Source organism: Lutra lutra, chromosome 12 (assembly GCF_902655055.1).
Source record: "Lutra lutra chromosome 12, mLutLut1.2, whole genome shotgun sequence".
In the NCBI taxonomy this organism is placed as follows: Eukaryota; Metazoa; Chordata; class Mammalia; order Carnivora; family Mustelidae; genus Lutra; species Lutra lutra.
Genome location: NC_062289.1, coordinates 53,986,391 through 54,008,367, shown reverse-complemented (window position 1 = coordinate 54,008,367; position 21,977 = coordinate 53,986,391). Strand labels below are relative to the sequence as shown.

Sequence of the window (21,977 nt, the reverse complement as noted above, 5' to 3'; positions counted from 1 at the left end):
CATTTCCATCAATGCCAGGTGGCCAGCTTGTCCAGAAAAGCACCGGAAGAGGTTTTCCACCAAAAGTAGGGAATAAAACAAGGAAGAGGAAACAGGGACTCCACCACAGTTGAGATAATCAAGGGCACCCTCACAGTGATAGGGATAGAGAGATCCCAGGATAGCAGGGGGCTTGGCAGCCATAGATTGCAATAAGAGAACAGAGGCTTCGAGGCTAATGCTTTAAGGGCAGGAAGGAAACCAATAGGTTACCTGAGGTCTACAAATGTATCAAAGGCTCAATTCACATAAGCAACTTTTTGGAAATACGGATGCAAATACCGGAAGATCCAACTGGAAGAATTCAAAGTGACTGCCTCTTTCGGGGGGAGAATCTGGGATGGGGGAAGTAAGGTGGGTTAGGGGTTTGCTCTTTTTCTTTATAAGCCATCTAGAACTATTTAACCTAGATCTGTAGAATTTTGGTAAAGAATAATCTTTTTACGTGAAAAAACCATAGTGGCAAGCATTAAATATACACTTATTTATGAGAGACTAAATGAGGGCTAAAGAGGGGAAGAACATGTAGGTTATATGCTCTGCAGTGTAAAAATAGCACAACTACTTTAGATGAGAAAAGATAGAGAGTGAATACACAAAAAATAAAAGGAATTGTTAACTTCTCAATAATGACATGGATATGGTATTTTTAGTATGCCATTCTGAGGTGGTTGTGCATATATTACAGAAGAAACATATGAATAATTGTAGACTATCCCAATTCTATCATCTCCTTTGCCCCCTGAGAACCAGGACTTTTAGTATGGAATCAAAGTATAAGTATCAATATAATATAGAACAGTCTCAATTTTAGTTGGAGATATTCCACTAGATCTGCCTACCAAGACCTAGTTTTGCCCACTGAATGATGACCAACTCAGTAGCAATGACAACGAAGCTTCCCAGGGCCCAGACTGTGTTCTTGAGATACCATTTCCCATTAAAAGAAGAAGGACTTTTAGAAAAAAAAAAAAAAAAAAAAACTGATTCCAGGACTGAGCAGGAAAGGTAGAAGATGAGTTTGGAATACCTTGACATAGCTGATATCAAGGAAGTTATCAAAGACTACCCATTTCATGGCAGAAGGATTCAGGAGCCAACCTAAGAGGCTCCTACCAGTTAAAGATCAGTGAGTTCAAATTTGAAGTGAACTTAAAACCATCAAATATTTTTAAATTGTGAATTCATCTTGGTATTTTTAAAAGTTAATTGATCGCTTTTGATAGATAAGAGGAAACAGATTTATTATCTTGAAAATAAGGGGGAAAAAAAACAAACATTTATTCTGCCATTCCTATATAACCACTGAATAACCAAATAATGTGAGAGGAAGCATTTATTTATAAAAAATGTTCCAACTAGTAACTGCAAAAGTAATGATGGAATTAGAATATTACAGTTTTACAACTCCCAGTGAATTAATGGATCTAGGCGTTGAGCACCAATGACTCCTAACAACATAAAAAGAGAAACAAAGCAGATATAATGTGTCTCCTGATAAAAGAACACATGACCCCTAGTCTTGCCAAAGGGATTGAACCAGAATCTTATAAAGCCCCTGCACCTAGCTTACAATTTTCAGGAAATACAAAAGACGGAGGAACATGCTAAATCCTACCATGAGTATGAAATCAGCAAATTTAGACTGTGGGAAGCTTTACAGGTCAAACAACCCAGATGCTTCCATAAATAAATTGTAGTTTAAAAACTATAGGAGGAAGGCCTATATGTTAAAAGTGAATTGAAAGATATATTGAAATTTTTAAATGGGTATAACTAAACTGGAAGGTCCAAGGATGCACATAAGTGAAAAAACCCAAGCAATTCCTTACGAAAATAATTCTTGGGGCCTGGGTAGCTCAGTGGGTTAAGCCCCTGCCTTTGGCCCAGGTCATAATCTCAAGGTCCTGGGATTGAGCCCCACATCCGGCTCTCTGCTCAGCAGGGAGCCTGCTTCCCTCTCTCTCTCTCTGCCTGCCTCCCTGCCTACTTGTGATCTCTTTCTGTCAAATAAATAAATAAATCTTTTTTAAAAAGAAAATAATTCTTTGTAATTATTTATATAATAATTTATGGTTTATAAAAATTGTAATTCCTACAAAGAATTATTCTTTATAAAGATAAAACTCAGCGTAGCGGCTACTTTTGGAGGGATGACAGGCATTATGCCTAGGATGGGGCATATAGAGGAGTTTCTGGGGTGCCTGGAAAAATCCATCTTTCTTGACCTGGGTAGTAGTTACAAGAGTGTTTGCCTGATTATAATTCATTAAGTTACACGTTCACTTTGTGTGGTTTTCTTTTCTTTTCTTTTTTAACAGCTTTATTTTATTTTATTTTTGGAGATTTTATCTACTTATTTGACAGAGAGAGAGAGAGAGATCACAAGTAGGCAGAGAGGCAGAGAGAGAGGAAGAAGCAGGCTCCCTGCTGAGCAGAGAGCCCGATGTGGGGCTCGATCCCAGGACCCTGGGATCATGACCTGTGCCGAAGGCAGAGGCTTTAACCCACTGAGCCATTCAGGTGCCCCCACTTTGTGTGGTTTTCTGTATCTGTATATAATAAAAACAAAAGGTTAAAAGAGAATGAAGGAGAATCCTGTTAAGAAAGAAGTCTAATAAAGAAGGAAGAAGTCTAATAAAGAAGGTTAAGTGGAAAAAAAACAGAATTATATTTACTCTATGGTCCAATTTTTTATGAAAAGTAGGGAAGTGGGCATATATACCCTCTGAACAGTCCACCAAGTTTAATAGTTATTACCTTAACAGGGATCGATATTTTATAATTTCTTTGAAGTGTTTGATAGGGGAAAATCTAATAAATGATATATACATTGATACGTATATATGCACACATACACACATGCAAATACAGTTTTACTTTTTACTTTGAAATTATTTCAAGTTCACAAAAGAGTTCCTTATAAAATATAAAGAAATCCTGTACATCCTTGACCCAGATTCATATTCATATTCCTTTTGGCTCATTTGCTCACTTTCTCTATTTGATAATTAGTTACAAATATCATGTCCCTTTACCTGTGAAAGCACTTCCAAGTATTCCCTAAAAATCAATGATATATATACATATTTAATTTTTTAATATGGAGTGAATATGTAAGTATTAGTCTTGAAAACATGCAGGGATTTTATGTCAAATTAGATAAAGTGTGTAAAAATGCTATTTTAAGCTGCAAAGAATCATTATAAAAAAAAAAAATGGATGTCTTGGGGCACCTGGGTGGCTCAGTGGGTTAAGCCTCTGCCTTAGGCTCAGGTCATGATCTCAGGGTCCTGGGATCGAACCCCGCGTTGGGCTCTCTGATCAGCAGGGAGCCTGCTTCCTTTTTCTATCTCTCTCTCTGCCTGCCTCTCTGCCTACCTGCGATCTCTGTCAGATAAATTTAAAAAAAAATTTTTTTTTTAGTGGATGTCTTTTCCACTTGATATGCCTTAAGGTAATTGGTTGCTTCTATCTGAAGTTTAAAGAAATGTACCATTATCAGAGTATATCTCTGATAACACAACAATGAAGAAACAGCCAAAAATTGCAATCATTTTCAGTATTTGCTCTAAGCTTACTTGTAGTTTAATCTTAAATTCTTTTTTTAAAACTGCTAAATTCTTAATTACTCATTAATTTAATATTAGGGAAATCAGACATGAAGTTCTAGAGGGTGGCAGAAATTTGAAGAATGCTCCCATGTCTCTATCGAATCAGCTACAGTGTGAGAAATTAACAGGAGCACCTGGCCTGAGTTTTTTTTTTTTCTTTTCTTTCTTAGAGGTGCTCAAACCCAATGCAAGTTATGTACAGAGGGATATAAGTAAATAAAATCTGGTTTCCTAAAACACACACACACACACACACACCCCAAGACTTCATGTGGAAGATTTTGAAACACAATTTGTGGACTCTTATCAGCTTTTTATAAAGAAGAACGAAACCTTCTTTAGATAGTGTGTAGATTCAAAATCCCCATAGTGCTTTTCAAGATTTTGACATATCTGGGTTTGGTCTATTTTTGTGCAGAATGAGTGTATCTTGCCAGAAAATATAGGGTCTGTTTCCATACTTCGTACTAAATTAAGCTGCAATTGCACACTGAAATTATTTGACAAGTCAGTCAATTCTAAAAGCACGGTAATGAAAATACTAGTTTCCAAAATGTTTAGACAAAAAACTGTCACCCTGAGACACCTGAACTCTGACCACGGACTGAAAAAACTGTTCCCTGGGTTTGCATTTATAAATAAGGAGAATTAGCTCCTGGGCAGGCACTGGAAGAAGACTTCCCCACGCCATCCTTCTTTCATTGTGAAAATAAAGCTCTTTTTCTTTAGAATTGACTGTTTGGGATTGCAGATAAGACACAGTTCTGTTACGGACTGGAACACAGAGGGAATGAGATGCGTTGGAGTTTCATGGAATCCGAAGGGGCTCCCTTGCGGAAGGGTGGGAGGTGAAGTTCAGGGATGCTTAAAGGAGAGGGTGCTTCTCCACTAGGTAGAAGCAGTCATGGTACCCCCGTCTGCCCGCAGGTGAGCGAGATGGAAGTGAACGGGCAGTTTGAGTCGGTGTGCGAATCGGTGTTCAGCGAGCTGGAGTCGCAGGCGGTGGAGGCGCTGGACCTGCCGGTGCCCGGCTGTTTCCGCATGCGGAGCCACAGCTACGTGCGGGCCATCGAGAAGGGCTGCTCCCAGGATGACGAGTGCGTGTCCCTGCGGTCATCCTCCCCACCGCGCACCACCACCACCGTGAGGACCATTCAGAGCAGCACCGGTGAGTGAGCAGAGCACCTATCCCCTCCTGGGGCTGCCATGAGCCTGGCCTCCCAGCCCCAGGCTACAGAATGTCCCAAAAGACTACACACGGTGTCCTCCTCGCTGTTATCACACAATTGCCAGGAACGTAATGCCACCCGTGCCCTACAAAGAATGGTTGTGCCTCCCTGCCTGCCTCTGTCCCCTGGCTTTGGCCACATGCACAGTCCTCTCAGCCTCCATCTCTGGCATCAATAGAGAAACTTCAGCACCAAAGCGGGGAGGGTCTTTCCCAGATCCCCACATGGCATCCTGGCAGCCAGCAAACTCATTCCATCAGCTCCTGCTGGCCACAGTCAGGCTATTTTTGGGGTGATTCTTAGGCAAGTAGGTTCCCCTAACTACTGAGCATCACACCGTGAGAATGCCTTTTTTTTTTTAAATTCCAAGATATCCACAAAATGACTATCCCAAAAGACCAGAAATATCACTGTTAAGAAAATAGGGAAGAAACGGATGATCCAGATAGATTAACTGAGCATCTTATGAGTTTTCTTTCATTATAACAAAGACAGATTTCATTATTTTAAAACCTTCTCTCAATGTATAGAGCTCCTCCTTTTCCCTCTAAAGTGCAGTCAGGTTTATGTAGTTAAACTGTATTTTTATCAGATTTTAAGCAGAGAGGCACAGAAGAGCCTCACTGGTTTCCATGACACTGAAACCTGCACGGGAATATAGCCATGGGTTAGATATGACAATGTGTGTGTTGGCGGGGTTTTTTCCATATTTATAACATTTGGGTCCAAGAAGAAAATCTCCTCCATCTTAACTAGGCTTAACTGTATGATTGATTTCAGTGTAACCCCAATACAGAGTAGTTCTACAAGAAGATCATCAAACCTCGAGTCATGGTAAATAAATTAATCAGAAGGAAAAGCCTGTGCCAGAATACCACAGTATTCAGTGTTACTTCTAGGGCATCAAATGCCAGAAATGATCCTTCAGCCTAGAACTTTTACAGCCATGAGAAGTAATAGGTCCTCAAACCAGAGTTAAAATCCTACTAACTAGAGATACGGAATTGAGGTAGCAATTTGTAAGAAACCATGAGAGGTTAAACATGAGGAGTTCACCTCTGACCAATGCAAACTAAGGTGTCAGGATCAGGGAGAAGGATGCTTCTAAAGAGCCCACAGGCTCCATGGCTCTGCAGGGAGCTCAGCCACACAGTGGATGCCCACTCTGACTCACCAAGAAATTCCGCAAGAACACCCACAGATGAAGTTAACAAGTAAAAATTTTCAGTCATCCATGGGTATATTTCTGTGTGTGTTTATGTTCATGCAGTGAGTGTAATTTGAAGACCTGCCCTGTGCCTACAGCACATCACTGTGTCTCTCACTGTTCCCCATTTGCACCACGCCCACCCCGCCCTTTCTCAGTGTCTAGTCTACTGCTCGCTCTAACAGTCTTGCCACCTGCCAGCTGTTTTCCTGTGCTGAAATCTCTCGTTACATACACAGTACGTGCATCCTTGCCTAGGAGTGTGAGGGGAAGGAAAAGGGTCAATGGCTGACTCCTTCCCCCTCAAGGAGCAATGCTGGGGATAAAGTGGCAAGAGACTTCAGAAGGCTTTTTTCTGCTCACCTCTCAGAGGATTTGTGCTTTTGTCAGTGGAGACAATTTACTTACACCTCCCACATCCGTCCTCACCCTTGAGCTGTGCTCTTCACCCCACACAACAGGATGTCTGACCTTTCTGAGACCTTTCCCAGATACTCAGAGAGGTTCCTGGAGTTCAAACAATAGGACTGCTAGAGAAAACTCAGGGTGCCTGTTAAATCTGAATTTCAGATAGTCAATAATTTTGTAGTGGGAGTGTATCTCAAAGTTGCATGGGGCATACTTATGCTAGAAAATGATTTGTCTTGTTTGGAGTATTTGCTAAATCAGATAAGCCTACCAGAGAAGGGGAGTAGAATCTGGGAGGGTGTGCTGTGTTGCTCCTTTTAGAATATACATTGACTGCTGGGTCTTCAGCTGGGGACCTTATGAGGGAGAACACCCCAAAACAGAGAGAGGTAAATGAAAATACCAGAGGTGATTACACCATTCCTTCTTGGGCTCCATGTGATTCATCATAAGTACTGGGCTGCATCCACCTGCCGGCAGCTCTCAGGATGGGAAAGCTCCATGCTTGGCTGTAGCTACAGGGGCTCAGAGGCAGGGAGATGTGACCTGCTCCTCCCCCGAGGAGTGGGAAAGCATAAAATACCAGATTTTTGCACAGGACAACTGGTGATGTCACCCTTCATCACACTAAACATTATGATTGATGATCTCTACAGTCACAGAAAAATTAACAAGTTAAGGACTAAACAATGGTACTAGCTTCTAAGTAAGCCCAACAGACATTTTACGATTGTGACCCTAAGAATTCTAATATCACCTTGTAGTTTCTCTATGCCGCAGATTTGTTCTTCTAAAAAGTCATCATTTTATGATATAATAAGGTTCTCCATTCATTCTACCCCTCCCATTACTCCTGTGTGCTCTTCTCCCTTTCACACACACACTTTTCCTTTTCTCTCCCATGATCTCAAGTACTATCATATTTTCTTCTACTGGTTTCCTTCTTACATTGAATCAAATAGAATTTCCTGTAGAAAGCACAGAAAATCTACTTTCTCATGGGACCTACTAATTTTTTAAAGGATGTGCTCATTTGGGGAAATCAGGACACTACTTTGCTCTAATTTTAACCATTTCCCCCATGTACACAGGTCAGATTTGCACCCGTGTTCAGTAGGATGTGATGTCAATTCCTCCTTCTCCTTCTTTTCCTGTGCTCATTATTCTCGGATACTCACCACCAATTCTTTTTCCTAAACTTCCTTTTGCCTGGAAAAAGTTCTTCGGTTTTGTCAACTGCAGTTACTACTATAATTTTTTTCTCCACAACAATGCACAGGCAGAGTCTTTGATTTTTGTGTCAGTCTGTTCTAACTGTTCAGATTTGCAACACAATATATTAAGCTTTTCTCTTCCAGCCTTGTGCATTCTCCATATTAGCAAGATGAAATCACAAACAAAAATCCACAAGTGTCTTACCATGGTGAGATTGTCATGAGGATGGGCTCAGCCCTAAGTGGCCCTAACGATCCCCGAGTGACCTGAGCAAGAATGGTGACTCGTTCCAGAAATCAGGGCAAAGTAGGAACTGGGTTAGAAAGTGACTTACAGTTATGCTTCTTTTCCTTTATTGACCTGTTGGCTTATGTAACTATCATAGAATCTTATATTCTCTCAGCCTGTAATCTGCTCCCAGCACTCAAGATCTCCCCATCTAATATGTGACAAGCTTTTATATAAAGCCACCGTACCCAAGACTATTAAGCTAGGATTCGAGATACTGTAGGAAAATACAATTTAACAGTAGAGCAATTAACCTCGGACTGTGAGAAAACAAGCACACTGACCTCAGTTGCCTGAATATTTTAGATAAAGTAGAACTAGGTGCTGAAAATAAAGCCACACATCTACCTCAGGGTAGTGGTTAAAATAATATTCAATTATTGTATGGTTTCACTTATTTGTGGAACATAAGGAATAACACAGAGGACATTAGGAGAAGGAAAGGAAAAGTGAAGGGGGGGAAATCAGAGGGGGAGACGAACCACGAGACACTGTGGACTCCGAGAAACAAACTGAGGTTTTAGAGTGGAGGGGAGTTGGGGGATGGGTGAGCCCAGTGGTGGGTATTGGAGCACTGGTGTTATTCGCAAACAATGAATCATGGAACACTATATCAGAAACTAATGATGTACTGTATGGTGACTAACGTAACACAATAAAAAAATTTTAAAAATAAAATAAAATAAAATACCCTGACAGAAATAGGCAAACTATCATGATATAGAATTCTGGCTTTTTAAGAAAAGCATTCATCTTGAAATTACATGCTTTTCAAAGCAGCTTTATGTAACAATAACATAAATTGATAAAAGATTAAGTAGGTTCATTTGCCACACTGTGGCTCTTAAAGTTTGGCATATGTGCTCTTTTTTTTTTTTTTTAAATTAGGGAAAGCCTTAAAAGTTGACAGAGTTGAACTGATTTTTTCCTTCAAGAAGCCCCCAGAGGGGAACTTGGGTGGCTCAGTATTTTGAGCAGATGCTTTTGGCTCCGTTCATGATCCCAGGATCCTGGGACTGAGCCCCACATAGGGCTCCTTGCTCAGCAGGGAGTCTGCTTCTCCCTTTGCCTCTCCCCCTGCTTGTGCTTGTTCTCTCTCCCCCTATGTCAAATAAGTAAATAAAATCTGGAGGGAGGAGAGAGGGAAAGAGGGAAGGAAGGAAGGGAATTGTAAACAAAAAAGTAAAAAAAAAAAATTTTTTTTTAAAGCCTCCAGAAAGGTCAATGAGGCCAGGTTAAAGCATCCCCCCAGGCCAACAGCGAGTGTCCCCCAGCCAGGGAATCAGCACAGTGTGCCCTCCTGGGTGTGGCTTGGGGCCACAGTGAAACCAATATTTATACTTTTTTTGAATGAGATTATATTTTCTCTTAAATTGAGACATGCTCTTCTATAATCCTACTTCACAGTCTATCATTGCTGTCAACTCTGACCCACCCACTCAAGTTCTTGCTCAGTTTAGCAAAAGCAGGTACCCTTTGATCAGCTGAGGTTGGGGCTCAGGTTCCAAGAGTTCTTCCACTGGCTTGAGTCTTCACCCCCAATCACCCACCCCATCCAGGATACCCCGTCCAGGTACTTTCATGTACCCTACCTTCATGCCCTTTCAGTCCCATACACCCTGCTTCCCACCCACCCCCAATAACAAAAATCTTTAACACACAAGATCGTGAGCAGAATAACATTAAGGCAATAATTTACATTTGCAATACGCATAGTAGGGATTCAATAATGGAGAAAGAAAGGGGAGAGGAAATGCAAAAAAATACTTGCTTTTATTGCGAAATAACTGACATATTACATTGTGTATGTTTAAGATTTGACACGTTTCTATATTGGGATGTGATTACAGCATCGCATTAGCTAACACCTCAAGTCACTTAATTATCATTTGTCTTTTGTGATGAAAACATTTAAGATCTAGTCTTTTAGCAACTTTGAAGTATCTAATACAGTATTGTAGACTATAATCACGATGCTATGCATCAGATCTCCACAACTTATTCATCTTCTAACTGCAAGTTTATGCTTTTGACCAATATCTCAATTCCCCCACCCCCCTCAGCCCCTGTAACCACTGTTCTACATTTATCACTAGTTCAGCTTTTTCAGACTCCACATATACATGATATCATATAGTATTTGTCTTTATGTGACTTATTTGACTTAGCATAATGTCCTCAAGGTCCCATCCATGTTGTCAAAATGCCAGGATTTCTTTCTTTCTCGTGGCTGAATAATATGCTACTATAATATATAAACCACATCTCTTCATCCATTGATGGACTTAGGTTGCTTCCATATCATGGCTACTATTAATAACAAACAGCAGAAAATACTTATATACCTCACAAACTGCATGTTTCATGATTGGATAATCAAGATAACTTTCCTAGGAAATAGCATCGCTATTAAAACAAGCTGAATCATAAAACATTAGCAGAAAAAAAACTTCTACATCATCTAGTCCAGAGGTCTGCAAACTACCATCTATGGGCCAAATCCAGCCCTCCACCTATTTTATAAAATTTATTGGCACAAAGCCACTCTCATTAGTTACACATGGCCTGTGGCTGCTTTCACTCTTTAACGGTAGACCTGAGCAGTTGTTGCAGAAAGCCAAAATATTTACTATCTGAGCCTTTACTGAAAAAGGTTACCACCCCTGATCTAATCCCCTGTCCCCCATTTTAAGATAAGAAAACTAAGGTGAGCTTCTGTCTGGACACAAAGTCAGAATAAAACCCCAATCCCCCAGCCATAGCCTTTTGCTTGTTTGGGTCCCAGCTCTTGAAGTTATTCATTGCATGATTGTAAGGTTATCTGAACTAATTTTCTTCACATGTGAAATGAAATTAGAGTGCTGCTTCTCTTGCCAGTGTTAATGACTACTTTTGGAGCATCCTTAGAGTTCGGAGAAAGCACACTTCTATTACGACGCACTAATTCAATTAATAGGTTGTTTTTAATAAAGCAGTGAGAGAAAGGTTCAGAAGTCCAAGGGGACAGACAACAGCCAGAAGTGTTTTGAACAAAGGGCCTTTCTTTTCTAGTCAAGATAAGATCAAGTAGTAAATATTCAGATATTACCTTGTTCCTCTGCTAATGAGGTTCCCTTCCTTGAATTTCTCCAACCATCCAAATAAAACTGTAATCCAGCCACTTACCCCCATCTGAGGAGGCTTTAAAAGAAAAAAAATAAGGCATGATTTGTAGCACAACTTATGCCTTTTACAAGGTTACTTGTCCGGTTTTTATATCTGAGAAAACGGACAGTGGTAACTTTCCAAAGCATTTTGGCTATAACCTTCCCTATCTTCTGTGGGACACTTGAGTTGGAATTCCTCTGTATTCTAGTAGAAATATTATGAAATCGTAAGATGCAAAAGTCTTATTAGATAGAGAAAGAAATAAAGTCTGAAGAACTTCTTAGGCTTTCATCTCCTCTAGTTGTTTCACTGTATAGAAATCACCTCTCAGGGGCACCTGGCGGGCTCAGTGGGTTAAGCAGCTGCCTTCAGCTCAGATCATGATCTCAGGGTCCTGGGATCAAGCTCTGCACACAGAGAGGAGTCAGGATTTGTCTCTTCTTCTCCCTCTGCCCCTCCCCCTGCTTGTGCACTCTCTTGCGCCCTTTCTCTCTCAAATAAAATCTTTGTTTAAAAAATCACTTCTCAGGTATAGAGTGGCAAAGTTCAAGATCCTGTGCCCTGTAGACAGTCCTGAAGGCCACCTTTGCCCATATGAGGGGCTGTCACATGACCAATCATGAAGGGGCTCCAAGGTTTTCTCGCCATAAGGGTTAATGTGAAGTTTGAATCAATAAGGAAGTAATAAATCAATAAGGATGATTATGAAATCATCAATAAGTATTATGTAAATTATACATTGAAATGCCTTTATCCTGGCTTTGATTTTAGATCTCTCAATCTGGCTTACTTCATTAACAATGATAACAGCTAACCTTTCACCACTTACTATTTGATAAGCATTTTGACCCAGCTGCATAGACTCTCTTGTGTAATCCTAATGAATATTCTACGACACATAGGTAATATATTATCATTCCATCATACAAAAAAAAATTAATGAAGTTTATACAACTTAATGCCCTACTGCTAGTAAATTACAGAGCAGACTCTGAAATTCTCTTTACTGATCCATGAATGTTTAGTATAGTATATCTTAAAATAATTTAATACAAACCTGTCTGATCTAGAAGCTCTTTTTTTTCTTTTTTTTCCTTTTTTAAATTTACATATAATGTATTATTTGTTTTAGGGGTACAGGTCTGTGATTCGTCAGTCTTACACAATTCGCAGCACTCACCAGAGCACATACCCTCCCCAGTGTCCATCACCCAGCCATCCTATCCCTACCCTCCCACCCCCCAGCAACCCTCAGTTTGTTTCCTGAGATTAAGAGTCTCTTACGGTTTGTCTCCCTTTCTGGTTTCATCTTATTGCACTTTTCCCTCCCTTCCTCTATGATCCTCTGTCTTATTTCTCAAATTCCTCATATCAGTGAGATTATATGATAATTGTCCTTCTCTGATCAACTTATTTCACTCAGCATAATAACCTCTAGTTCCATCCACGTCACTGCAAATGACAAGGTTTTGTTTTTTGATGGCTGCATAGTATCCCATTATATATATATACATACACACATATACACGCGCGCACACACACACACACACCACATATATATATTCATATATATTTCACATCTTCTTTATTCATTCATCTATTAAGGGACATCTGGGCTCACTCCATAGTTTGGCTATTGTGGACATTGTTGCTATAAACATTGGGGTGCATGTGCCCCTTCGGATCACTACATCTGTATCTTTGAGGTAAACACCCAGTAGTGCAATTGCTGGGTCATAGGGTAGCTCTATTTTTAATGTCTTGAGGAACCTCTGTACTGTTTTCCAGAGTGGCTGCACCAGCTTGCATTCCCACAAACGGTATAGGAAGGTTCCCCTTTCTCCGCATCCTGGCCACATCTGTCGTTTCCTGACTTGTTAATTTGAGCCATTCTGACTGGTGTGAGGTGGTATCTCGCTGTGGTTTTGTTTTGTATAAGAAGCTCTCTTCTTTCATGCTCTCTTCCCACAAATTTTTATTTAGCTTCTGCCATGTTTGAAGCCTATGTTTTCCTTAGATTTTTCTTTAAAAAAAAAAAACCCTTTAAAAAAAAGTTTTGTTCATGTATTATTGACATGGTTTTTCATGTTGGTTTGTGTAAATGTGAAACACCTGTTTAAAGTTAAAGATGTAGGAAAAAAAATAAAGTTAAAGATGTGGGGGCGCCTGGGTGGCTCATTTCGTTGATCAGCAGCCTTCGGCTCAGGTCATGGTCCCGGGGTCCTGGAATCAAGTCCTGCATCAGGCTCCCTGCTCAGTGGGGAGCCCGCATCTCTCTCCACCTGCTGCTCCCCCTGCTTATGTGCTCTCTCTCTCTTTCTCTCTGACAAATAAATAAATAAAACCTTTTTTAAAAATAAATAAAGATGTAAAAAAAATAGGAGAGGTGACTGAAGACAGCAGCATAGGAATTCCTGAGCTCATCTCCTCCCACGGACATAACAAATGTACAAGTACATATGGAGAAGTACCCTCTGGGAAAGACAGAATAACTACCTGAACAAGCTCCTCCACAACAAAGTATAAAAATGCTGTCAAGACCAGTTGGAGAGGCAGAGATGCAATCCTGTGAAAATCCCAGCCCTAGTGCAGCTAGGGCTAGATCTCACAAATATTGAACTTCTCCCTGAGGAGCAGAGGGTTTGTGCTCCACACCAGGCATCCCAACCCTTGGGTCCTGCGCTGAAGAGATGAGCCCCCCAAAGTCTGGTTTTTAAAATGAATGGGGTACACATTCAGGAAAGCCATTAGGCTGTAGGGAGTGAAGACTCCACTCTTGAAGGGTTCACATACAGACTCCTTTACCCCAGGATCCAGCACAGAAGCAGCAGTTCATAAACCAACCACACAGTATAGGAAGGAAATTTATTTGCTATTCTTAAAGCACCTGCTAGAAAAACAGGAGCCTGTTGGGACTCTCTCCAGGGACAGAGATGTTGGCAGCACCATTTTTGGTATTCTCCCTCTCTCCTGCAAGCATGGGCAGTGGCAGAAGCCATTTTTTCACTCTCCCTCTAGCCTGCTAGCTCTGACAGATGTGTCCCATCCTTGCACACCCCTCCACCATGACCACATCTAAGCCAGTCAGTGGAGAGCCCTGGCCCTGAGCACTAGTCCAGCACAGCGCTGCCATAGTTGCTCAGGGCATGCACCGCAAAGAGGGGACATCCCTTCAGCACACTCCAATGGCTGGATTGCCTTTTGGGCCCTATGGATCTGAAACAATTGGAGAAGCAGGCAGGCTTCCACCCCAGGGCGCTGCACCAACAGTAGACTGAAACACACCCCCAGTCCTCCTGTGAAAAAGGCTTATCTACTTGACCTACAGCTTCAGCCTGACAGGCATACTTCCAGTTTTTCACACATCTAGAAACTATGGAAGTGCTCTCAGGGAATAAAAACTGAGGAATACCATCTTTGAGCTCTCACTTGGCCTTGCTACAGCTTACTAATACCTCTGAGAAGGAAGTGCATACACTCACTTAGAGTCCATAATTTTCAACTGTCCCTAAGGGGACACTTCCAGATCACTGGCTCTGGAGGCCACCAGGGTTTATGATTGCTGACCCACAGGGCTGTATATATTTGCCTACCTTAAAATCTGCTGCCTAAGGGTCTAGTCCAATCAGCCTAAAACTAGGTATTGACTGAAATATCTCCCTCTGGAACACTCACAGATCTTGGCACACCCTCAACAACTAGGCCTTTCAAGAAAAAAGGCTGCTTAGACAATCACAAATTTTCTAGAGACAGCCAGGAGCTAGAGCAAGGTTATAGATGAGGTTTATCCCCTACACAAGGCCACTCCTATAAGACTGAGGGAGAGAGCTGTTTCACCTGATACACAGTAACAAACAGAGCTTCAAGCAAAATTAGGAGACAGGGAAATATGTTCCAAATCAAATAACAAGATAAAATCTCAGAAAAACATTAATGAAATGGAGAGAATTAATATTACCTAAGAAAGAGTTCAGAGTAATGTTCATAAAGATGCTCACCAAACTGAGGAAAAGAATGGGTGAACACAACAAAGAGATAGAAATATAAGAAAGTACTAAACAAGTCACAAAATGAAGACCACAATAACCAAACTGAAAAACACACTAGAGAGGTTTAACAACAGACTAGATTAAGCACAAGATAGGATCCATGAGCTAAAAGACAGGGCAATGGGAATCACCCAAACAGAATAGCAAAAAAGAAGAAACACACCAAAACATCAAGATAGCTTAAGAGACCTATGGGACAACATCAAGTGGATTTGCATTATAGGGTTTCCAGACAGAGAAGAGAGAAAGGGGCAGAAAACTTATTTGAAGAAATAATGGTTGAAAATTTCCTTAATCTAGGAAAGGAAGCAGACATCCAGACCTAGGAAGCCCAAAGAGTTCTAACAAGATGAACCCAAAGGGCCCCACACCAAGGCATATTATAATTGTCAAAAGTTAAGGATAATGATATGATCTTAAAAGCAGCAACAGAAAAGCAACTTGTTATGAGCAAGGAAACCCCATAAGACCATCAGATTTCTCAGCAGAAACTTTGCAGGCCAGAGAAATGTGGCATAATATATTCAAAGTACTGAGAGGAAAAAACTTCCAACCAAGAATACTCTATCAAGCAAGGTTATCTTGAGAAGTGAAGTAAAGCTTTTCAGATGAACAAAAATTAAAGGAGTTAATGATGAATTTTAAAAGGAGCACTTTAAGTTGAAAAAGGAGGCACTAATTAGTAACAAGAAAAAATAATGAATGTGAAAATCTCACCAGTGAAAGTAAATATATAGTAAAGGCAGTGGGTAAAATGTTGGAGAGGTAAACCTGCTGTCAACTTAAAATAATTTGTTTTTTATATGGGCTTTTATATATAAGCCTCATAGTAATCACAAGCAAAAATCCATAATAAATACACAGAAGGTAATTAGAAAGGAATCTAAGCACTATACAAAGTCATCAAACCACAAAAGAATAAACCAAGAGAAGAAAACAGAGAACTACAAAACAGGAAAAAAAAATATCACCAAGGATATACCTATCAATTATTACTTTAAATGTAAATGGACTAAATTCTCCTATTAAAAGACAGAGTGACTGAATGGATTTTAAAAAATGAGACCCATCTATATCCTGCCTACAAGCGATTCAATTCAGATGTAAGTACACACACAGACTGAAACTGAAGGGACAGAAAAAGATATTTCAAGCAAATTGAAAACAAGAAAACAGGAGTAGCTATCCTGATACCAGAAAAAAAAAAAGACTTTAAAGCAAAGACTGTAATAAAAGACAAAAATGGGCATTACATAATGATGAGGGGTTCGATCCAGCAAGAAGACATAACACTCATAACTATTTAAGAACCCACCATAGGATCACTTAAATACAAAAAGCAAATACTAACAGACCTAAATGGAAAAATAGACAACCATACAATGATAGTAGGGTACTTTAATACCCCACTTATATGAATGGATAGATCAGACAGAAAATTAATAAGGAAATACCAAACTCAAAAGACACATTAGACCAAAGGGACTTAATAGATACATGCAGAACATTCCATCTAAAAGCAGAATACATATTCTTCACAAAAACACATATTTTCTAGAATAGATCATATATTAGGCCACAAAACAAATCTCAAGAAATGTAAAAGACTGAAATCATATCAAGCATCTTTTCCAACTACAATAGGATGAAACTAAAAATCAATTACAAGAAAAAAAATGGAAAAATAAAAAATATGTGGAGTGGAGATTTTTTTCAAAATTATGTGGAGATTAGGGGCGCCTGGGTGGCTCAGTGGGTTAGGCCTCTGCCTTCAGCTCAGGTCATGATCTCGGGGTCCTGGGATCGAGTCCCAAATCCCCTCTCTGCTCAGTGGGGAGCCTGCTTCCTCCTCTCTCTCTGCCTGCCTCTCTGTCTACTTGTGATTTCTGTCAAATAAATAAATAAAATCTTTTTAAAAAATTATGTGGAGATTAAACTACATATCACTGAACAAGCAATGGGTCACAGAAAACAAAGAAGAAATTTAAAAATTCCATGAAACAAATGAAAATGAAAATACATTCCAAAAGCTATGGGATAGAGCAAAAGCAGTTTTAAGAGGCAAGTTCATAGTGATTTAGGCCTACCTCAAGAAACAAGAAAAATCTCAAATGAACAACCTTTATACCTTTAGCTTTATACCTAAACAGAACTAGAAAAACAAATAAATACAAAAATAGTAGAAGGAAGGAAGGAAATAATTTTTAAAAACTGAGTCTTTTCTAAAAAGACAATAGAAAAAAAACACACAATGAAATAAAGAGCTAGTTCTTTGAAAAGATTTTTTTTTTAAATCAAGAAGCCTTTAACTAGACTAAGAATAGAAGTGAGAGGACTCAAATAAATAAAATCAGAAATGAAAGAAAAGTTACAACTCACACCAAAGAAATACAAAGGATCATAAGAGACTACTGTGAACAATTATACACCAAACTGGACAATCTAAAAGAAATGGATAGGGCACCTGGGTGGCTCAGTGGGTTAAAATCTCTTCCTTTGGCTCGGGTCATGATCCCAGGGTCCTGGGATCGAGCCCTGCATTGGGGTCTCTGCTCAGCAGGGAGCCTGCCTCCCCTCTTTCTCTGCCTGCCTCCCTGCCTACTTGTGATCTCTAATAAATAAATAAAATCTTAAAAAAAAAAATAAAAGAAATGGACAATTCCTAGAAACTTACAGTCTTCCGAGACTGAATCATGAAAACAACAGAGAATGTGATAAAGCAATTACTAATAAGGATATTAAATCCATAATAAAAAAAAAAAAAAAACCAAACTCTCAACAAATTAAAGTCCAGGACCCAACAACTTCACTGGTGAATTCTACCAAACTTTCAAAGAAGATTTAATACCAATCCTGATCAAACTCTAAAAAACTGAAGAGGAGGCACCCCTTCCAAACTCATTCTATGAGTCTAGCATTACCTTGACACGAAAACCAGATAAGGACACCACAAAAAAAGAATGTTATAGGCCAATACCCATAATGAATATAAATGCAAAAATCCTCAGCAAAATATTAGCAAACCAAATTCAGTATGATCAAATGGGTTTTATTTCAGGGATGCAAAGATCGCTCAGTACCCACAAGTCAATCATCATGTACACCACATTAACAAAATGAAGGATAAAAAATCATATCATCTCAAATACAAAAAAAGCATTTGACAAAATTCAACATTCATTTATGATTAAAGATAAAAAAAACTTTCAACAATGAGGGTAGAGAAGGAATATACCTCACATAATAAAGGCCATATATGACAAGCCTAAAGCTAACATCATACCCAATGGGGAAAAGCTGAAACTTTTCCCTTAAGATCAGGAACAAGTTGGGACGCCTGGGTGGCTCAGTTGGTTAAGCAGCTGCCTTCTGCTCAGGTCATGATCCCAGCGTCCTGGGATCTAGTCCCACATCGGGCTCCTTGCTTGGCGGGGAGCCTGCTTCTCCCTCTGCCTGCCATTCTGTCTGCCTATGCTCGCTCGCTCTCCTCTCTCTCTGACAAAAAAAAAAAAAAAAAAAAAAAAAATCAGGAACAAGTCAAGGATGCCCACTCTTGCCACTTCTTTCAATATAGTAGTGGAAGTCCTAGCCCAAGCAATTAAGCAGAGGGGGGAAAGGCATCCATTTTGGAAAGAAAGAAGTAAAACTGTCACTATTTGCAGACAATATGATTTTACATATAGAGAAATAACCCTAGGGGAGCCTGGGTGGCTCAGTCAGTTAAGCATCTGCCTTCAACTCAGGTCATGATCCTGAGTCCTGGGATGGAACTCCACATCAGGCTCTCTGCTCAGCAGGGAACATGCTTCTCCCTCTCCCTCTGCCTGCTGCACCCCTGCTTGTGCGCTTTTGTGCTCCCTCTCTCTTTCTCTCCCTCTCTGAAATAAATAAATAAGATCTTTAAAAAAAAAATCCTAAAGTAGTCCTAAAGACTCACCAAAAAATGAAAAATGGATTCAGTTAGTTGGAGAATATAAAAATCAATATACAAAAATAGGTTGCACTTGTGTACACTAACAAACTATTACTAACAATTGTAATTTTTATAATTACATCAAAAAGAATAAAATACCTAAGAATAAAGTTAACCGAGGTGAAAGTCCTGGACTCTGAAAACTATAAGACACTGATGAAAGCAACCGAAGAAGATACAAGTAACAGGAGATATTCCAGGCTAGTGGATTGCAAGAATTAATATTGTTAAAGTGTCCCTATTACCCAAAGCAATCTCTAGATTTAGTGCAATCTGTATGGAATTTCCAATGGCATTTTTCTCAGAAACAGAACAATCCTAAAATTTGCATGGAACAACAAGAGATCCCAAATAGCCAAAGTAAACTTAAGAAAGAAGAACAAAGCTGGAGGCATTATGCTACCTGATTTCAAACTATACTACAAAGCTATGGTAATCAAAACAGTATGGTATCAGCATTGGAACAGAATAGAGAGCCCAGAAATAAATCCATGTATATGTAGTCAGTTAACGTATTATATTCATATAGTTTAACAAAAGAGGCAAGAACATAGAGTGGGGAAAGGACAGACTCTAATAAATGGTGCTGGGAAAACTGAACAGCCACATGTAAAGGAATGAAACTATACTACTATCTTATACCATATGCAAATATTAACTCAAAATGTATTAAAGATTCAAATGCAAGATAAGAAATCATGAAACACCTAGAAGATAAGCTCCCTGACCTTGGTCTTAGTAATATCTTTCAGAATATGATTCTAGAAACAGTAACAAAAGCAAAAATGAACAAATGGGACTATCAAGTTAAAAAAAAGTTTCTGTACAACTAAGGAAACCATCAACAAAATAAAAAGGCAACCTACTGAATGTGAGAAAATATTTGCAAATCACATATCTAAATAAATGGTTAATTTCCAAAATATGTTTTAAAAACTCATATAACTCAGTAACAAGGGGAAAAATCCAGTTTAAAAATGAGCAAATAATCTGAATAGACCATTTCCTAAAGAAGACATATAGACAGCCAACAAGTATATGAAAAGATGTTCACCATCACTAATTATCAGGGAAATTCAAATCAAAACCACAATGAGCTATCACCTCACACCTGTCAGAATGGCTATTATTAATAAGACAACAAGTGTTGACAGGATGTGGAGGAAAGGAACCATTGTGTACTGTTGGTAGGAAAGTAAGTTGATGCAACTACCTTGGAAAACAGTAGAGAGGTTCCCCCTAAGTTAAAAATAAAACTACTAGGGGCGCCTGGGTGGCTTAGTGGCTTAAAGCCTCTGCCTTGGGCTCAGGTCATGATCCCAGGGTGCTGGGATCGAGCCCCGCATCGGGCTCTCTGCTCGGCAGGGAGCCTGTTTCCTCCTCTCTCTCTCTCTCTCTCTCTCTGCCTGCGTCTTGCCTACTTGTGATCTCTGTCAAATAAATAAATAAAATCTTTAAAAAAATAAAATAAAATAAAACTACTACATCATCCAACAATTCTAAGTATTTATCTAAAGAAAACAAAAATAGTAATTTGAAAAGATATATGCACCTCTGAGTTCATTGCAGCATTATTTATAATGAACCACATGTGCACACACACAGTGGAACACTTCTCAGCTATAAAAAAATGAATTAAAGTTTGCCATTTGCAACAACATGAATGGACCTTGAGAGTATTACACTAAGTGAAAAAAGCCAGAAAGAAAAAGACAAATCTGATTTCACCTGTAACTGAAATTAAAATAAAAAAAACAAAAACAAAAACAAATGAGCAAAACAAAACTCTTGGATACAGAGAACAGATTGGTGGTTGCCGGGGGCAGGAAGACTGGTGCGTCAATGAATGGGTGAAAGAGACTAACATGTACAAGCTCCCCGTTGTAAGTCAGGAGGTAATGTAGAACATAGGGACTATAGTCAATAACACTGTGTCGCAAATTCAAAAAGTTACTGAGAAAGTAAATCTTGAAAGTTCTCATCACAAGACAAAAAAAAAAAAAAAGATGTAAAGGAAGTAGCAATTAAAATGGATAATGTCCAACTCTTGATTTCAGTTCAGGTCATGATCTCAGAGGGTTGGGAGATGGAGCTCCATGTCAGGATGGGTGTAAAGCCTGCTTAAGATTCGCCTTCTTTCTACCCTCTGTCCCTCTCCTCTTCCCTCTCTAAAAATTAATGAATGAATGAATGAATGAAATGGATAGAGAAAAAGCCTAAGAAAAATATTCTGGGTTGAAAATCAATATTATGCTTTGTCATTTTGACATTATGACAGATTTAGAAGATCAAATATTCAATCTCTTGATCTAATTCTAGTGTTGTCAGACAGCACTGAATAGAAGAAAGAACTTTTGCCAACTTGTGTAAACTGCTCTACGAACTGAGTAGGTGGTAAATTCTGTGCTGAGGCTGATAAAATGAGAAGAGGTAGTATTTTTCTGCTTAGCCTAACAGTTATATGTCAATTTTATCTCAGTAAAGCTGGACAGAAGTACTACAACAATGTAATCCTGATCTGACTGGTCTTTTGAATGAATTGTCATTATTGGCAACTCAGTTACAAAGGGCAGTCAGAAAACACAATTTAGAAAATTGGATTCCTCTAAAATGAGTATTTATGAAATGGGAAATTTCTCAAAAAAATTAATGACACTACAATGTAGAACCTAACAATGCACTTCTTCATCTTTTGTTATAAAACAGTGTCCATGGATGTATATTAATGAAATTGCCATTTTTAAAAGCCTTTATAATAGTCCAGAGTTTTCTGATCCAATTCATATTAAACTTTAACAAACATAGCAA

The 21,977-nt window shown here is 39.2% G+C and overlaps 1 protein-coding gene and 1 long non-coding RNA gene across 2 annotated transcripts in view; one reads left to right on the top strand and one right to left on the bottom strand.

Moving 5' to 3' along the window:
• DLGAP1 (DLG associated protein 1) overlaps positions 1-21,977 on the top strand; it is a 771,821-nt gene that overhangs the window by 591,499 nt on the left and 158,345 nt on the right. The window contains 1 exon segment of the mRNA XM_047697015.1: positions 4,581-4,821. Coding sequence (XP_047552971.1) covers positions 4,581-4,821 — 241 coding nt within the window.
• Positions 1-21,977, bottom strand: part of LOC125081989 (uncharacterized) — a 110,417-nt gene that overhangs the window by 79,201 nt on the left and 9,239 nt on the right. The window lies entirely within an intron of this gene.